The following is a 19210-nucleotide window of genomic DNA, read 5'->3' as shown; positions in this document are numbered from 1 at the left end:
TGGCCCCCACCACCCTACCCCCACACAGGCAGCCAGATCCATTATGGCCGGCTCTTTGTCCATGCCAGATGTGCTCTCTTCATGCGTTTGTGTGTATTGAGCAAGAGGGCCCACTGCCCTGTCTTAGATTAACCCCCCCCCCCCCTCACAAAAAAAGAAAAGAGAATCAAAAACATGGAGTTATCTGCTCAGCTGAAGGGTTTGACCTTGCAGGACGAGTCTGGAGCTGAAAGCTCAGCGACACAGAGAAACCAAACTGTGGTTTGAACACTCATAGGACACTGTCCATGACAGGAAACCTGGCTCAACGATTACACAGGGGTCTGAAAGTAAAGGCACATTCCTCACAGTACAATATGCATGTGTGTGTGTGTGTGTGTGTGTGTGTGTGTGTGTGTGTGTGTGTGTGTGTCTTCCATTCGGAGTAGAGCTGCAACTAACGATTATTTTCATAATCCATTAATCTGTCGATTATTTTCTTGATGAATCGTTTGGTCCATAAAATATCAGAAAACCTGAAACAATGTTGATTGAAATGATGATGTTCTCAAATGTCTTGTTTTGTCCACAAACCAAAATGATTCACTTTTAATGATTTCTTTGTCATCAGAGCAAAGAAATGACGAAAATACTCACATTTAAGAAGCTTAAACAATCGGAAATCTTGTTTTAATCATGAAAAAGGCTTCAAACGCTAGTAGTTGCAGATTAATTAATAATCAATTCATCGATGAATTGTTTCAGCTTTTCCACCATCATTTCAAGACAAGTGCTATTTGCAAGCAGCTGCCACGACTGTAACGTTTAGCGATGACAGCACACGGCCCATGATGCAACCTGACTCTATCTTCACGGAGAAAGAAATAGTGACGAGGAAGCTTTTTGTTCCTGCCAAACAAAGAGGAAGGTATGGATGGCCGAGCATATTGGGACTGGTGTGTGTGTGTGTGTGTGTGTGTGTGTGTGTGTGGCAGACATCTGTCTCTGCTGCTCGTATTATAAATATGCAGATGCCTGATCTAAAGGTTACACAACCAGCTGCTCCGACCCAAACAAGGCACACATACACAAAAATACTGCCATTTACGAGAGAAAGATTGAAGCTCTTAACTAAGGAGTCCAATTAAATAATCACCAAGTTCTACACGTCCTTATAAGCAGCCTGTCCACCTCTGTTGTTACACTGACATCCTGCTTCAATGCAAGCCCACTTTATTCTTCACTCTTAAAGAGAAACTTTAAAGGCCAGAGAAACTAGTTAGAGGCAGTTTTTGAGCCTCTCAAAAACAAGGATAGCTGAAAATCCACCACCAAGTCAAAACTCATGTTTGAAAATGAAATCAAAGCCATTGTCATGACATCATTCACATAAAAGGACGAGGCTCGCAGCCAGTTTTGATTCATTTTGCATCTTAAATACACGTGCGTTTGTTTTTATTATGAACTGTACATATAAATCCGTATCAAGACGGGATATATAACAAAGAATGAGATGAAATGTCGTCAAGATTGCAGGTATGTTAACTTTTGAATTAGCTTTGCCTTGCTAGCTGTCAGCTAAAGCCATGGTAGGATTCATTAGCATGCTAGTTTGGTTTATAAATCTCGGGAGCAGAATGTGCATCTGTTTTATAGAGAAGTACCAAAAGCATTCAGCATTATAGCGACCTACACTGCAAAAAATTGTTAGCATGCTAATTGCTAACAGACCTATAAGGGAGCTTTGTTATAGTGATGAAATAAATGTATATTCTCCATATATCGAGACTGAAAATGTAGATCATCCGCTGTTGTGATACTGAGATTTATAGGCCTTTCTTCATGTGAATATTAACTGTTCTCACGCATTGCTACACAAAGAGATTAACGTGAAAATTGATCATAAATTACACCATCTTGTTGTTTAATATTCAGGCAACTAGATTCTGTAAAATCTAAATTTTCATACATTTGGTGGATGAAAGATGTTGTCATCAGGGGGTGTGTCTTATACAGAAATAAACACGTCATCAATGCAGTGAAAAGAGTGGTTTGTCTATCTTATTGTCAACTATTCTGTGCAGAAAATAATTAAAAATGTAAAAAAAAAACTCACTATGGATAGAAAAATATGTGTAAGAAAGATATATAATGATGCCGCTGTGTATATTCTGTCTTCATCTGTCCTTGGTCACAATTTCTCTGTTGTCACTGCAGAAAGCCATTAGTCTTGCGACTAAAGCCACACAAGAAGACAGGGCAAAGAACTATGAGGAGGCCTTACGCCTTTATCAGATCGCTGTGGAAAATTTCCTTCATGTCATCAAATGTGAGTACTGTACTACTTTCCTCTACGTGCACATGCTACCCGTCCTTTTCTGACCCCTCTGCTGGTCATTTAATCTTCAGACGAGACCCACAGAGACAAGGCAAAGGACAGCATACGAGCCAAATGCACACAGTACCTGGACCGAGCAGAGAAGCTTAAGGAATACCTGAGGAATAAACAACAGGCCAAGAAGCCTGTGAAGGTGGCACAGAGCAATGACAAGTATGCAGCCATCTTCATAGATGCACATGTCAAACTCGGAGGTGGAATTCATTTTAACGCTCTTGTTTGTGTCGTAGGTGTAATAGTGACAGCGAGGGAGAAAACCAAGATAAGAAACTGCAGGATCAAATTATGGGTGAGTGAATGAGCATGAATTCACCCTTCTCCATCAGACTTAACCATACAGTAGTAATGTGTGGAAATGCATAACATTTAATTATTGGAGTTTGAGCACCAACTGGTGCGCAGGACTTCCCACACGTTAAAATAAAGCAAACTTAGACCAACCGTCCTGTGCTGATGTTAGCGCTGCAGAAAGTGTTACAGCAACTGTTTGCAACGGAAAAAAGTCCATCACTGTTTTCATTAAAAACTGTCGCAATATTTGACTCTGATTTGTGATAAACAAACTTGACAATAATACGTTTATGTCTGACGATATGTTTGTGTTGCAACTCTAAAAACACTTTTTTTTTTCTTTTTTTATTCTGCAGCCATGCCATCTTAATAAAAATGTATTTTACCACTCCAGGAGCAAACAAATGTTTATTAGGTCTATTATTAATAGGGTTTTTAGATTTCTTTTAAATAAGAGCAGCTGATGGCCGTTAATTGTTGCTCATTTTTTGGCCCATACATCTGGACAATTTACTTTTTTCCTCAATCTGAAGTGTATAACAGATGTATAAAAACAGACAAGCTGCGACGTCAGTGAGAAAATGCTAGAGCCCAGTCTTTGTCGCTTACAGCTTTAATATCTGTCTTTTTAGAATCTTAACATAGAGACTTTAGGATTCAGCTACATTATCAAGTACTACTATTGGTGCCAGGTGTACGGTGCTTCAAGGTCGTCAGGAATGTAACCATCTTCTTCCTGTGTGAGCAGATGCCATTGTAATGGAGAAGCCCAACATCAGCTGGAATGATGTAGCTGGCCTGGAGGGGGCCAAGGAAGCCCTGAAGGAAGCCGTCATTCTGCCCATCAAATTCCCTCACCTATTCACAGGTATTGTAATGTGTGTATTAGTAAATGCATTACACAATGTTGTTTTGTCTTATTCACACAATGGCATGTCATTTCTGTCTCTATATGGTTGCATGTTTACAATTCTCAATTCATGTTTGCATGAATAAATCGAGATATAATACGAAACACACAAATACTATGATTCCTTTAAGTGTGAAAACAATAGTCATTATATTGCATTGATAATCGCTTTATAAATCAAACAGCAGTCGTATGGTGAGGTGCCTAAAGATTCCCACCCCTATCAGAAACACTGATTTGCTCTGGTCTGCTCGAATGACCATTATCTATCGTTTTCAGGCAAGCGGACTCCATGGAGAGGCATCTTACTGTTCGGTCCTCCGGGGACGGGGAAGTCATACCTGGCCAAGGCCGTAGCCACAGAGGCCAACAACTCCACCTTTTTCTCCGTCTCTTCCTCAGACCTCATGTCCAAGTGGCTGGGAGAGAGCGAGAAGTACGACTCATCTTACGTCTCACATTTAATGGAAGTCAGAATGTGTTCAAATGAAGTGATAGTAGTACACTGCTCAGTTCATTCTTGACATGCCAATCAGTCTGTGAAAACTGCAGGGGCATAAAAACTGGCAACTTTATTTTTTTGGAAGATTTACATATGAAGTACTGACACATGGTCAGTGCTGCCTGGGCTGTGAGCACCCTCTGCATCATGAGCCCTCCCTTAACACAGGAACGATTATGTTCAATGTAGAGCTGCAACTGACGATTATTTTCATAATCGATTATTTTCTCGATTAATCGCTTGGTCCATAAATTATCAAAAAACCTTGAAAAAAATGTTCATCTGTGTTTGTCAGACCTGGAAATACTGATGTTCTCAAATGTCTTGTTTTGTCCACAAACCAAAATGATCAACTTTTAATGATTTCTTTGTTATGTGGAGCAAAAAAATGAAGAAAATATTCACATTTAAGAAGCTTAAACATCGGAAATCTTGTTTTAATCATGAAAAAAGCTTCAAACCGATTAATCGATTATCAAAATAGTCATTTCAGCTCTAGTTCAATGAAAACATGGCTATCAGCAGGGACACAAGGAAACTGATTTGTATTATTAACCAAAAAACTCACCTAACCAATGTGCAGTCAAATTAAAGAGTATGTTCATCACTTTATCTCACAGTTGGACAAGTTCTAACTGCTCACTCTACTCCATAGAGAAAGTCAGTGCTTTTAGTTTGAAGCAGCCTGGGAGCTGCTGGTCTTCTGCCGCCTCATTTGTCTCGTTTGTGTTACTTTGGTAAAACCAAACACTGAAAATTAGAGAACAGCACGTTTGAAGTGATTAATCGCAGATTTTCTCTATGGAATTACCTCATACAACTACCACTTAAAAAACATTGGTGAGGCCAGAGACAGTATTCCACTTTTAATGACCACAACACTCAGTAAACATCATGTTCAAACCAGAGCAGCAGTCACCCGTCCCTGTCCCTTTGTCTCATTTTGTCCTTCTCTTCCCTGTCTTTCAGGCTAGTGAAGAGTCTTTTTGACCTGGCTCGCCAACACAAACCCTCCATCATCTTTATTGATGAGGTGGACTCACTGTGTGGCTCCAGGAATGAGAACGAGAGCGAGGCTGCCCGTCGCATAAAGACAGAGTTCCTGGTCCAGATGCAGGGTGAGCCAGTGATGATCAGACTGGTGCACAGCTAAAAATGTACAGAATTTAATATATACTGTACACATGAAAGCAGACGACTACTAAATCGTGTGAAGTAGGACAATGAGGGGAATCAACACATGTTTTATGACGACAGACTGCTCTCTGGTTCTGTAGGTGTGGGAAACAACATTGATGGTGTCTTGGTGCTGGGAGCCACCAACATCCCCTGGGTGCTTGATGCTGCCATACGCAGAAGGTCAGCGGTCACTGTGAGACTCCACCAGTTTGTTATTCATGTTTATTTCAAGGTCTTTTTGGATGGATACATTCACAGCAAGGATGTAACCAGTGTTGGCTCATGTTTACAAAAACGATAACATCAAACATGACAGTGATATCAGTCCTGGTGACACCAACATCTTAAATTTGGCATCCATACGATGATTAAATCATCGATTTCACTAACGCCATGTTTGACTTCTTCAGTATTCATGTAGCCCTGGTCAACTAACAGAGAAACAGCAATGGTGAAAGGTCCAGTCTCTAAAACCACCGGGAGTTTACCAATGTCTCCATTTTCAGAGCTCCTCCCTCCTCAGATCCATACGTATATAAAATCTGTCAGTGTCTATAATTATGGATGTCTGGTCATTGTGCGACTAAACTGAACTCCGCCCGGGACTCGTTCGGCAGGTTTGAGAAGCGCATCTACATCCCACTGCCAGAGGAGCCGGCTCGGGCTCAGATGTTTCGCCTTCATCTGGGCAACACCCCTCACAGTCTGAGCCCGGCCAACCTGTCGCAGCTCGCCCACAACACAGACGGCTACTCAGGAGCCGACATCAGCATCATCGTCCGGGACGCTCTCATGCAGCCAGTCAGGAAGGTCCAGTCTGCTACACACTTCAAAAAGGTGGGCACATCAAAGACAGCATTTACTGTAGTCATTGGTATGTTTAATCCTAATTTTTACCCACCTGACTAGAATTGGTCAGGTGGGTCGGTTATTAAGTACCAATAACTGGAGCCTAAAAGCACTTGTATGGAATTCTTTTTACTCATTTTTTAAATTCTGTTTTGAGTTTGTCATGTCTGTGTTGTCTGTAAAATATTCCAATTAAAATCCCATTTCAATTAAATAATCACTTTTTTTTACAGATTCAGGGTCCGTCCCGCAGCAACAACCAGGTGATGGTGGATGACCTCTTGACCCCGTGTTCCCCTGGCGAACCTGAAGCCATAGAGATGACCTGGATTGATGTACCTAGTGATAAGCTACTGGAGCCCATAGTATGCATGGTGAGGTAAACAGTAGCTGGTTTTCTAAAGCGTAGAAATTCTTAGAAAACAAAAAAAAGGTCACGTCCAAACTGGACAGACATCAAGTCAAGGGGAAAGTTCAGGGATTTTGTTATGGTAAGGGCTTATGGGATGCTAATGTACAGTTGTGCGTTACGTAACACCAGAATGGCAACCAGTAATTTGAGCTGCTCGTTAAAGGCTGCTCTGTTGTGATGTCAAAGTCACCCCAACAGGTGGTTGAAGATAGTAGTTCAGGCTTTTTGATGTGTGGTCATATGAGTCTGTGCTGACTGTGTCACCCACATTCCCTTTATCAAGTCTGAGACAGAAAAAAAACACTGTTGTCAGCAGGAAACCCAAGGAAAATCTGACTTTAGCCACTTAAAAGCCACCCCTAATAAAATCTACACCAGCTGAATTCACAGAAAAACCAAATTATCCATTTAACTTGGGCCACAAGGGGAAAATGTTAAGAGATGGTGTCTCTCCCTTCTTTGCAGTCAGACATGCTGCGCTCTCTGTCCACTACCCGTCCCACGGTCAGAAGTGAAGACCTGCTGAAGATCCAGAAGTTCACAGAGGACTTTGGGATGGAGGGCTAAGGGACATAGAAGAGGATCAAACCCCACCCCCTCCTCCACCGCTGCACTATGCTATTCCATCTCTTTGTTGAGCACTTGTAGGATGCTGTCCAGGAGCACCAAAAGAAAACATTTGTGAGACGATACCTGGACAACAGAGCCCATATTGTTTACAGCAACACACTCGGCGAACTTTTCATCTAATCAAGAAAAGCTTGAAGTTTGTCCTTACGGCGAGCTAATGTTCTCTCTGACTGACAGCTGTTACATTGCGTTGCCATTGTGTACTTTTGCTTTGGATGTGCGGTCAAGGTGTGAAGGATGGAAACCTTAAAAAGAAACAAAAGAACTTGGAACATGGCCAGCTAAATGAGTGTGTGTGCATCTGTGTTTTAATTAAACGTGCATTTAACGTAAATGTATAAACCTGTTTTAATATAAACATGTTGTAAGAGTCATATTATGTTGTTCTATGACAATGAAGAGTTAAATTTGACCTTTACAGCTGTCAAGTTTCCAGCATCCTTATTCATTTTTATAGGAAAAAAATAGGCAAAATTTTAAATGTACAATAAAATGCCATCGAGTAATGGGGAATTTTAATAATGCATCTTAGTTGACCCCAGTGGAAAATTTAATTCTTTAACATAATCATATTTCACCTCAACTTAAATGCCCTGGTACACGGCCCTCCATTTACACAGCATTGTGTCTGCTGGCAGTCCAACAGCTGGTCGCTCACTGACAAACACACGAGGAGTGAATAAGAACAGGGTGAAGCAGGATCAGTGAGTGAGGCACCAGAGGAAGTTAATGGAGGCCGGAGAGGGTAGTGGTGTTTGAAACCGTTGACTCACAGCTCGGACTGAACCAGCTGACTGGCTGCTGTGGAGCCTGGCCCCTTGGTCCTATGTCCACAACAACCGTGGTTATCACAGGCTGCTCTGCAACAAGCTCAACATCCAAATAACTCATGTGAAAACAGCTTTCCACAGCCCATCATTGCACTGGCCACAGACAAGCTAAAGCATGAAATTCAGTACGAAATGAGACAATTATGTGGGAGCATGATGTGTAATGATGCGTGACCATGGATGTCTGAAGCGGTAAATTTCATTTAAGGCTATTTTTCAGTTCAAACTGGAAGAAAATGATAGTCGGTGATGTTTCTCCATCAATAATTCTAACTCTCCAACTTCTCTCCATAGCAATTCAGCTGCTTTCAGACCTGCACTGAAGTCAAGTCAAAGACAAAATATGGACAATTTCCATAACCTTCCATTTTCTGGATATTTGTGCCTTCGCTTTAAAGCAGAAAACTACAGGTCAAACACGTTGAATTGACTGAAAAGACTATTAAGAAAAGGATTTTTAAGTGAATTATTTTGTGATGAGGAATCTGTGAAGTCAGGTCAGACTAAACCTTTGGTGAGTCTCAAGACTGCCTGAAAAATCTAATAATTGTTCTAATATGAATATTTATTATGCAGTTATGTAGAGTTAGGAACTCTCCCTGTGTTCATTAGAAGCTGTTTTTTTCACTTCTTTTCCACTAAAGTGAGACCATTTAATTTTAACATAAAGGATATTTTTGTTCAGCTGCTCTGTGCTCAGCCGGGTGCAAAGTTAAGTCTGCCAAAATATAACACTGACTTTTAAGAGCACTTTGCAAAAGATCGGCAATTAATATAATGCCAGTGAAAGTCAATTTCTTTGGGGGGGATGAGCAGACTGGCTCCGAAGAAGCTGTCGATGGTTTGTTGTTTTTATGCAGATAAGACTGTGTGACTTTTGTCTTTCAATTTTCCCTGAGCTTCCTTTTCCAACAAATTCATAGCTAACCAATCAGAACGAGTGTTGTTGATGACATACAGTCCAAACATTAAACACAGCGGCGGATCGCTTGATTGTGTTTGTATCCCAAACTTTTTAATAAACAAGAAAAAAACGAGACGTGTGGAGAGGGATTGCAATGGTGGGATGATGTATGTCTCATAATTTATTTATTTCTTCGCATCTCGCTTGGTGTGAGTTGCAATATGCACCCAAATTATCCACACTTTCACTCAAACTAACTCTTATTCATTCACATTTGCATGTCAGTGGCCTGCGGGTTCCTCTACATTCTTGAATAAACAGATTGCGATGCCATGAGGAAATACAGCGTCGGGTCTATGATAATGTTAAGGCTGCTTTGGCCAAGACTGACACAGAAACAAGAACCCAGGCATGACTGTGCTGAATCTGGTGATATGTGATGTGTAACTGTAACCCTACATTAAGAAATGTATGCTGTGTTTTAAACAAAATAAATGGGTATAAAATGGATGGTAATATTTATCAAGAGAAGTGCTCCGTGTATCATTGGAGTCTGTCCAACAGTCGGGACTATGGCCAGCCCCGACACTGAGCTTTATCAGGGAGCAGTTGAAGTCAAGAGCTTGGGTTGGTCATCTCTTTCTGAAACAAACTAAGTGTTATTAAAATGGTTATCATTACCTTGATCACCCAAATCATGCTTCACAGTGCAGCCTCCTGGCATCTGCTGTAAAAAATACTCACCGAGACTAATACTGCTGTTTTTCACTAATTACTACTAATAACTGTAACCAGTTCATTTTAAGGATCTTTCTTGTTCAGCTGCTCTGTGCTCAGCCGGGTGCAAAGTTAAGTCTGTCAAAATAGTGCACTGACTCTTAAGAGTGCTTCTGTCATTTGAGAGCACTTTGCAAAAGATCGCCACTTAATATAACTACATGATGCCAGTGAAAGTCATTTAATGTCTTTGGGAGGATGAGCACTCTGGCTCAGAAGAAGCTGTCGATGGTTTGATGGTTTTTTACACACATAAGCCTCACCTCTGCTTAATTCAAAGCATCCAACTGTAAACAAACAATAAGTCACCTTACGGAGAATGGAGTGTCTTGGCTTGTGCGTGCTGCAGTGACTATGCATTCAAACTTTGGACAGCAGTGTCTCTGTGGAAAGGGTAAGTCACCTCATGCATACAAATACTACCTAGAACAAGTCTTCTTCAAAACAGTAAAGAAAGCAGTTTATCAAGATTTACTGCTTGGATTTGCTAGTAGCACTGTAGTTGTGGTTCCCAACCCCAGTTAAAGTTAGTATAGTAAAGTCCTTTATTGTCATTGTAAGGCAGTCTAAAGGCGATATAGTGACAAACATGATTTTGCTATTGTAGACTTGAGCTGGTTTCCATTTTATGTAAAACATATGTCAAGTGGCTAAAATCACTTCCCTTTTATCACTGCTCGCAGCCATGTCTTCAAAAGACTGAATTGTCAGTACAGTAGCAAGCAACTCTTCTTGTATGCATGCCACCATTTTGAGACCGGTTGTGTGAATGTGCCAAATACATACATCCTGATCTAGTTCACATGTAAAGAACATCCTCCAAGCAGTGTACAACAAAAACACTCTGTGCCACTCTCGCCAGCTACAACAATCTAACTGAGGTTTAACTTCCTCATCCAACCAACGCAGAATCAGCAGCAGAGCTTGTGATTCTCTGGCCGAGGCATGAAGGAGAGCAGAGTGGGGGGGGGGGGGGGGGGGGGGGCTGTTCATTAACGCATTGGTGCCTTTGAATCCACTGGCTACTGGCATGGCTACAACCTCTCAAATTAGTTGTGGTCCCATGGACCAGGACAACAGGAGTCCAGGGTCACCCACATGCCTGGCATTCCTCCACTGCTAGTATTGACAGCAGCAACACATAGCACCCAGAAAAACAACGCTCAACAAGCATTTCATGGAAACACTCAACTGATACAAACAAGAGGAGGGGAAGAATATTGTGCAGAAGAAATGTAGTGCAAAATATTGACATGCTGCAGTCTCAAGGGGAGTTTCACCATCTCAGTTTCAAGATGATAAAACTGTCTGTTGAACCCGACAGAAAAGAGGAAGCAACCCAACACATTATTATGAAGAACCTCATGACTATTGTCTGATGTGTTGTATTCTGCGTCTCATGAAGTACAAACCACTTTGAATCCAGCACATAAGTTAAAAGCAGTTCAATATTGATGTTGAAAAAATGAAAAAATGACTTATCCCACACTAGAGGATTTTCAAATCTGACCTGATTTTAAAAACATGTGAGACTACAGACACGACAAGAATTGTAACTGATGTTTTCATCATGAGAAAGCACAGACTAGACGATCCAGTACAGACGCAGGTCTACACATCTGGCGTTTAACCCTAACCCTTAATAATTAACCCTAATCCTAACCCAACGTTTTCAGGGGAGAAATTCCAGGGATTGGGGATCACACAGAATTTTGCATGATTTAAACATGACTTCAGAATGTAAAGATTCACGTTGGGTGTGAAAGTTGTGAAATAACAACTTTATTGCTTATGTGAGTGACAAACCTTAATTCTAACGTGAAATACTTTATATTAATAAGATAACAATTATTCACCCTGAGAACATTCTGGAGGAATGAAACATTTATAAATACAATTTGACCCAGTGTTCCCTCTCTTTACTGATATAAAGTAAATGAAAAGACAGTATCAATCACAGCTCAGCTTAAGGACAAGATGAGACCAAGAGAAAAAGGATAGAAGACAATAAGAGCAGGTAAACTGCTGACGGAGGCGCTTCTCAGAGGCGGGAGTACATACTTGTACGTACGACGGAGTATTCCGTACGACACACCAACAACTAGAAATAAAACCTTTTGTGTCACAGAACACCGTTTTAAGATCATTCGAGGCGAGAAATGTGTCATTTAGAATTTAAAAATGTGATGTAGCCCGCAGAGACCATATACATTCAAAACCAAACTGTATCTACCAGAACTACTGAAACCAAAAGATACAGTAGTTCAGTGCCAGATCCACTTCCTCTTCATTTCTCGTACTGAAATTGCAAAAATGCTGAAATGTCCTTCTCGGTACATAGTGTACTGCAAGGTGTACACCAACACTACATGACAATGGGACACAGACGTTGTAGGATATGTGCCTCAAAATCTCAAGACATTTTATTACTAGTGACAAGAACAACGGAGATAACAGAGTAAACCATCTCTCCACGTCCCCTCACGGAAAGACCGTTGGGAACAACTGGGAGTTTCCTTTGACATCCATTTGCATCTAGCTGTGAGTGCTGACACAGCACTTGTCTACTCCAACTGAATGAGAACCATTTACCTACTGTGACTAAATAGGGCGAGAGGAGGACACAACACTTGAAATTGGAGGGTGGGAGGACTGAAGGAAGGAGAGGGAGAAACAAGTGACAGAGCCGAGGAGATGGAGGGATGACAGAGGCTGGGAGGAAGAGGAGAGCGACAGTGACAACACCTTATTTAACCCGGTGCTGGGGCTTGGATGTTGTGTGTGAGCGGCAGGGGTGTGGTGCTGCACACGCACAACATCCGCGCAACACGTACGAGGTGTCATGTAAGGTACTCTCTGCTGAAATGAACCTCTGTGAACACATATAATGCGATATCATGCACAGACGGTTTATTCAGGACATTCACATTACTGTGGAAATAGTCACAGTATGTGGTTTTCCTAATCTATGGGTCAGATTATCCGCGTCTATTATCTTGCATCCTTTTCTGATGTTAATGTCACATCTCCGAACGCGGACTCACGCCATGACAATCCCATTCCCGGACAAAGAAAGGCAGAATTCTCTACCTCCATGCGTGTGCATGAGCCTGCATATCAATCTGCAAGGCAGCGCTGGGCTGTATGTATATAAATGTACACATGTATAGATTTTGTGAACACACATGCCACGCTTGTGGCACAAGGGGGTTCTGATGAGAGCTTTATGCATGCCGCCTTTATGCGAGCCTCCATTCATGATGAGGCTCGCTTTTCCCTCGCTCTCTCTTTACACACAAAGGAATGTCACACAAAGGAAAAGTCTGCAAGTCAACGGGAAAACACACACACACACACACTATCAAGCTATTTATGCCTATGAGTAAAAAAACCATCTTCCACTGAAGTCACACACCGACAGCTGGAACAAAGGAAATCGCCAGATTCACGGCAAAAACATAAATAAATAAAGACAGGGAGGATGAGTGGCAGCAGCAGCAGTGGTCATTCCACACTCTCTGATAAGGAAAATTCACAAATCGCTTAAAAAGGTCCCTCAAGGGGCATTTCCATCCTTTTGGTGTAACGAGGCAGCCCATTTAACCCCCCCCCCCCCACACACACACACACACACACACCACCTGCAATCTTCTCTTCAGCTATGATTTAGTGTCACAAACCACAGCTAGCAACACAAAGCTCTTACAGGTGAAACAATATTTGGGCATTTTAACAGATTGTCTTCTATTTCATGAAAGTCGTGCATTTGTACGAGTTTCCATCCACAACTGTTGAGCTAATGTTGGGAGATAGTTTCCAGAGAAAAGCAGTAAACGAGAACAACAATACTGTTCAATACCATAGCTGTTGATACATAGTGATGCTCTAATAAATCACTCTGGGTTTTCCCATTTTTAAATGATTCTGAATCCGTTTCAAATGTACTTGTTCACATTTACACTTTTATTTATCAATTCACTAACTTTTCCATCTCCAACAACCATAACAACGTTTATGTGACAATTCACTCTTTTTTTCGCGTTTCCAAAACAACGTCATGTGTTTAGAAGTGTATCTGTGGATTATATCACAGACCTTCCTATTCCACAGCAACATTAAATAAACTATTCACTGAATGTTGTTTGGTTCATCTGAGTTCACTGTTAAACGGACAGAACGTTTCAATCGCGATTAATCGCGTAACTGAGCATTGCGTCTGTTTGACCGAGTGCAACACCGTTATCTCCCAGTATAGGACGACATATAGGAGACTCACGGCTGGACACGTACACGGAAAAATGTCAAACGCGTGCGTCTCAGTGAGAGGCTGCTGTGGACAGGAGACAGCAGCTCAAAGCTAGCAGACAAATGTGGTGCAGAGAAGACGTGGATGTGTCACAGGCGGCAGTTTGACCGGGGAAAGCCGGGGGATTGAGGCTCATACTCCGGGCACTTGGCTGTGATCGTGTCAGAGACGGAGGTGACGGAGGTAACGGTACCCACGGTACCCACGGTGTCCTGGAATAACTTCCACTGTTCAACTACAATCACCACAGCAATGATACGTGTTACGAGCAGCGAGTAAATGAACAGCCAGTGTTTGACCCCAAAAAAGCAAACATTCACTCGGATGCTTCCAACTTTGTGTCAGCGACACTGTGGGACTGTGTGGGACCGTGTGGGTCTGTGCTCCGCGGCTCTTTGTTGGCAAAGCTCAGCCCACGAGCAGGGACTCAAACCCCCGCCGAGGAAACACCAGCTCCGGTCGTGAACGGCAGGCGTGGGCCCTTCTCTCGAGTCAGCGTGACTTTTTAACTCGCTGCTCTTATTTCTCCCCCAGACAATAAACATTCCTGAGACAGGCAACGGCAGGCTGGCCGCCGACCCTGCGCCATCTTAGACACACACACACACACACACACACACACACACACACACACACACACACTCACTCTCTGCTTCTTCGGGTTCTTGAACAAAGAGAATTTGTCACGGAACAGAACAAACACCGACAGAGAAACTTTCCACAAACACGCCACCAGGGCACAGACACACGACTCCATGCCGTCCAATAAAAGGCACTTACCGCTATTTTCCTGTATCCTCGTGCCGAGTAGAAGGACGAGCGAGAGGCATAGTAATGCGTCCATCGTGGCTACGGACCAGACTGGCAGACCACGGCTAACTTCTCCCTGTGCTGCGGATGGGACGCGCTGATTGGCTCACAGCACGGATAGCCCCGCCTTTCCAGCGTTTGGTGCGGAGAGGAGCGACGCTGATTGGCGGAGAGATCTTGCCACGCCCCGCCCCACTGGAGCAACTCTACCACTGCTGTAAACAAACGCTGTGACCATTCACAATAATGACAAAGTCGAAAATAATAAGTCACATTATGCAACATGTCCGTAAAAAACAACATCTAGTTTTCTGACACAACTAAGTAACTCCCTCAAACTAGACTGTTATAACTACCTGTTATCACTGTTATCATTGTTTATTATCTATTGTTGAGCTCCTGTAACGCCGTTTTCTCTCCACTGTGAGATAAATAAAAGCTATCTTATCTTATCTTATCTTAATCAGGAACCATCATCTCTGTAATCCATGTTTGTATTGTTGGTGTTCAGTCTGCACCAGTGAACTTTGCTTCAGGTGCTGTCGTTTATTGTCAGAAGATCTTCTTCACTGTTCCTACTACAGTATCTCACATGGAACGACAGGGTCTTTATGGGGGTTTTTATGGACTGAAACATCTGGCTATCATTTCACCAATATATCCGATGTCCCCTGATTCTTTATTTGGCATTTACCTTCCACAGTGTTGTGTGTTTGTTCTCATTTTTAGCTATTTATTCAAAGTTTTATGTATGTTTTCTTTGTTATTGCACCTATTCTTATTTTTCTATTCATGTATTCATTTATTTATACAGTATATGTTTTGAAAAATAAAAAAAGAATGATATTCAGAATAAAAAAAGAGGCAGTATTCAAAGTTATTATGATTATTATATTACTATTATCATCATCATCTACCACTTTATCCTCTGCCAGAGGGTCACGGGGGGTGCTGTGCCAATCTCAGCTACATCGGGCGATAGGCGGGGTACACCCTGGACAGTTCTATTACTATTATGATTACTATTATTACTCATTCCCTTTCAATTGTCGCCCAGAAGTGACAGTTTCCTGTTGATAAATCCGACTGTGTGTGGAACAGAGGGGTGCCAGAAAGTGGGACAGTATGGATCAAATATTTTCAAACCCTTCACAGCCTTTGACAAGTGAAATGCAAATAGTTGCAGAAAACGCCAACGTGGACCAAAATATACCCCTTGCCAGGGATGGGGCTTAACACATTTTATCATGTGACCATTCAGGTCAACTGGACATCCATGTGCCAGTGTAAACAGGAAGCTGGTCATTTGTTTAGAAAGTACTACCAACAAAACAACAACAACAATGGTGAAAAGTAAGAACTTCTGTAAGAAGACCAACAATGAGCTGAAACTGAAACTGAAAGTAAGCTTCTTGTCGTAGGTGAAGGTCTTCATCTGTGCCTGTCCAGCAGCATTTAAAAATGCTTCTGGATTCTAAAATGCTGACATAGTGTGGAAGGCAAGTGTATCCACAGCAGAACTGAGAGTATGTTTTATTTAGGAAGTGTGAATGTTTCCTGTGGAGAAAAAACACATTGCTTTTAAATGTTTGCTGCCAGATTTAGCATATTGCTTTTTTTCCCCATGAAAAGGATCATAAATATATGACTGGTGTCACACAGCAGTTTTCTTTAAATAGAAACGTATGTATGTATGAGTGGCCTGTTTGAGACAGTCGAGGGGGAAACTTGTGAGTGTAAGAGGAAGATAACACTCATGTGATGTTGCCAGATTTAAATACTGTGTAACAAATGTGGCACTGACTGAGGGAACATAACACAGTCACTGCAGCTCACACTCAAGATTCCCATCAGACTTTGTTCCAAAGCCTGTGGCTCCTCCTTTGTCTCGTCCACGTTCATACCACGTCTTCATTAGACACACACACACACACACACACACTTTAACCTGGTCACTGTTGCCCCTTCCTCTTGATGCACACACACACATGCATGCACACACACGCACCCCCCCTATTACCCAGAGAGTGTGACAGAGATTGATGATGGCCTATTATTTGATGTCCAACTGAGCCCTGCATGGAACAGTACACACACACACACACACACACACACACATTCTCGAGAATCACTCTTACTGAGGACACTCAGATATAATGCATTCCCTAATGCCTTACTTTAACCCTTAACCTAACCAAATTCTTTACCTCAAACACCCTTTAAAGTTGTGAGGACCAGACAAAATGTCCTCACTCCCTATTGTTGTACAGTTGTTGGTCCTCACAAAGACACACATACAAGAACATACATGCACACATTTGCACAGCTATCCTTTTAAGGACCCTCAATGACTTGCATTAATTTGTGGCACTTTTCACAGTTCTAGCATGACTCAGCACGGCTCAACTCTACTCGCCTTATTTGCTTCTCCATTAGTGATAGTGTCTGGTACCTGGTGCTTTATTTGGCACCAGCTCTGGAGAGGTTGCAAACTGAGCCGATACTAAAGTGATGACGTCAACAGACTGCCGGCCACTGTGAGTGTTGTCAAAGGAAGTCATGAGCGTGATGTTTGGCGTAGGAATCAAACCGAAGATCAGCAGATCAGTTAAAATGAGTCTAAAATCCTGATACGATGCCTTCATCGCCAACAGTTAGCAAGGACAACAGAGGAGTTTGATGTATTTCCTGACAGCGCTGCTGAAAGCCAGTGATTGTGAGCTGAATCACAACCTCAGCTTCAGCCGTATTTTTACTCACGTTGAGAAGGTACTATGGAGTAATGGTAAACAACGTGTCTGGTACCTAAACTGTGTGGGGTTGAGCTGTGCTGAGCCAAGTCATGCTAGAACTGCATCGTGGGAAAGTGCCACTGGACAGACCAAAGCGTTACCTTTGACCTTAACCATAACCAGTTAATACCTAATCCCAACCTTAACCTAACCACAGTTCAACTATGAGTCCTTAACTTCCTAAGTTAAGTTCCTAAGAAACAGGGTTCTGCCTCTTGGACCAGGTTTTGGTCTCTGTGAGTTAACGATAGAGGTACACATACAAGTTTGTATAGCTGTACTTGTAAGGACACTTATCCTAACCACAACCATCATGACTCATCAAGACTAACCTTAACCTTAAAGGAGCTTTATGTGAAAAATGTCTTCTATCATAAAGTGACCATGATACTGGTTGGTTTCACGGGAACACGGAACAGCCAGTTTATTCACCTTTTTATTTGAAGGAGTATAAGTGTTCATGCATGGGTGACGGCTAACTTCACTCTTTACATTATGGGGACTTGATTTTTGTTCCAATAATGAAGACAAGTCTCCATAATGTGACTGTGTGAACAGGTCCCCACAACATGAGTAATACCTGAAACACACACACACACATACTGAAAGATAGCAGCTGCTTTTATCCATGCATGCAGGTCAGGTTTTACTGCTTGTACCTTTCCTTTCTCCTTTGAATTTACAACGTTGGCATTTACCTGATGTATTCAACCAGAGCGACTTACAGTGCCTCGAGCAGCAGAAAATTTATTAAAACAAACAAACAAACAACTAATACTGAGTATAATAAAGTCGTTCACCAGTCTTGCTCAAGGACACTTCAGAGGGTAGACTAGAGGAGCCAGGGATTGAACCCCCAACGTTCCAGTTTGAAGATCTGCTCAGCCACTATGGCCGATCCATCATCACCCTCATTGCTGCATGAGACCAGGGTCATATTTCTTGCTTTTGTGTGTTGTGAATGTCTTCATTCACGTTCATGCGAGCTCTTTGTGGAAGAACAAAAGCACCTCCATATTGTTGCTCATGCTTCCTGTAGCACAACACGAAGAAGACGGTTAGCATTGGAGCTTGCTGAGGTTATGTGAGGACGACTGCTGGCACTTCCACCGGAGTTAGAGAGAAGTGAGTGTTTGACGTAAGTGGATAAAAAATCGGCAAGTCAGTTTTTCACCTGGGCTGTGGTTATAAAGCAGTTACTGCATATCACCACTAGGACACGCCAAAGCACCGTTCTCATGCCTGATACCATTATTTAAAAAGATTCACTTAAATGTAAATGAAACAAAATCACGTTGCCCATTGAAATGAATTGTATGAGAAACTGCAAACAACACATATTTTCTTACAGTTTCCACGTTCTGTCGGGTCCAAGCCCTTGTGCTCGTGACCCGTCTCACTAAAGTCCTCCGGTTCTGGTTCAACATTTGGACACAGGAAGAATGTGAACATTGAATAGCTCTTGAGTCGTTGTGTCGTGCAAAACAATGCTACAATGTCACCGTGTGACGAGAAACATGTGGTCAGAGACACCGTTAAAGTCATTTTACACGACTGAACTGACAAATACACATGTGGAGCTGCTCATCTCATACCAGCCATTTACACCGTGAGCCTCATGCTGTGCTAATTCCAGTCATT

At 42.1% G+C, this 19210-nt stretch overlaps 2 protein-coding genes across 2 annotated transcripts in view; one reads left to right on the top strand and one right to left on the bottom strand.

Moving 5' to 3' along the window:
* The window catches only part of tgfbr1b (transforming growth factor, beta receptor 1 b), a 60067-nt gene extending 45231 nt beyond the window's left edge, over positions 1–14836 (bottom strand). Inside the window, exon 1 of the mRNA XM_058623774.1 lies at positions 14748–14836. Coding sequence (XP_058479757.1) covers positions 14748–14811 — 64 coding nt within the window. The 5' untranslated portion in view covers positions 14812–14836. The remainder of the gene's footprint in view (positions 1–14747) is intronic.
* Positions 2134–7087, top strand: LOC131460235 (vacuolar protein sorting-associated protein 4A-like). Its single transcript, XM_058630545.1, has 10 exons — positions 2134–2308; positions 2389–2530; positions 2608–2666; positions 3417–3536; positions 3858–4014; positions 5050–5198; positions 5358–5439; positions 5877–6096; positions 6342–6482; positions 6986–7087. Exons 1-10 carry the CDS (start codon positions 2134–2136, stop codon positions 7085–7087), a joined length of 1347 nt encoding a protein of 448 aa, XP_058486528.1.
* Positions 14837–19210: the final 4374 nt, after the last annotated feature.

Source organism: Solea solea, chromosome 1 (assembly GCF_958295425.1).
Source record: "Solea solea chromosome 1, fSolSol10.1, whole genome shotgun sequence".
Classification (NCBI taxonomy): domain Eukaryota; kingdom Metazoa; phylum Chordata; class Actinopteri; order Pleuronectiformes; family Soleidae; genus Solea; species Solea solea.
The sequence above is the reverse complement of the archived record's forward strand: the minus strand, read 5'-3'. Positions and strand labels throughout refer to the sequence as shown.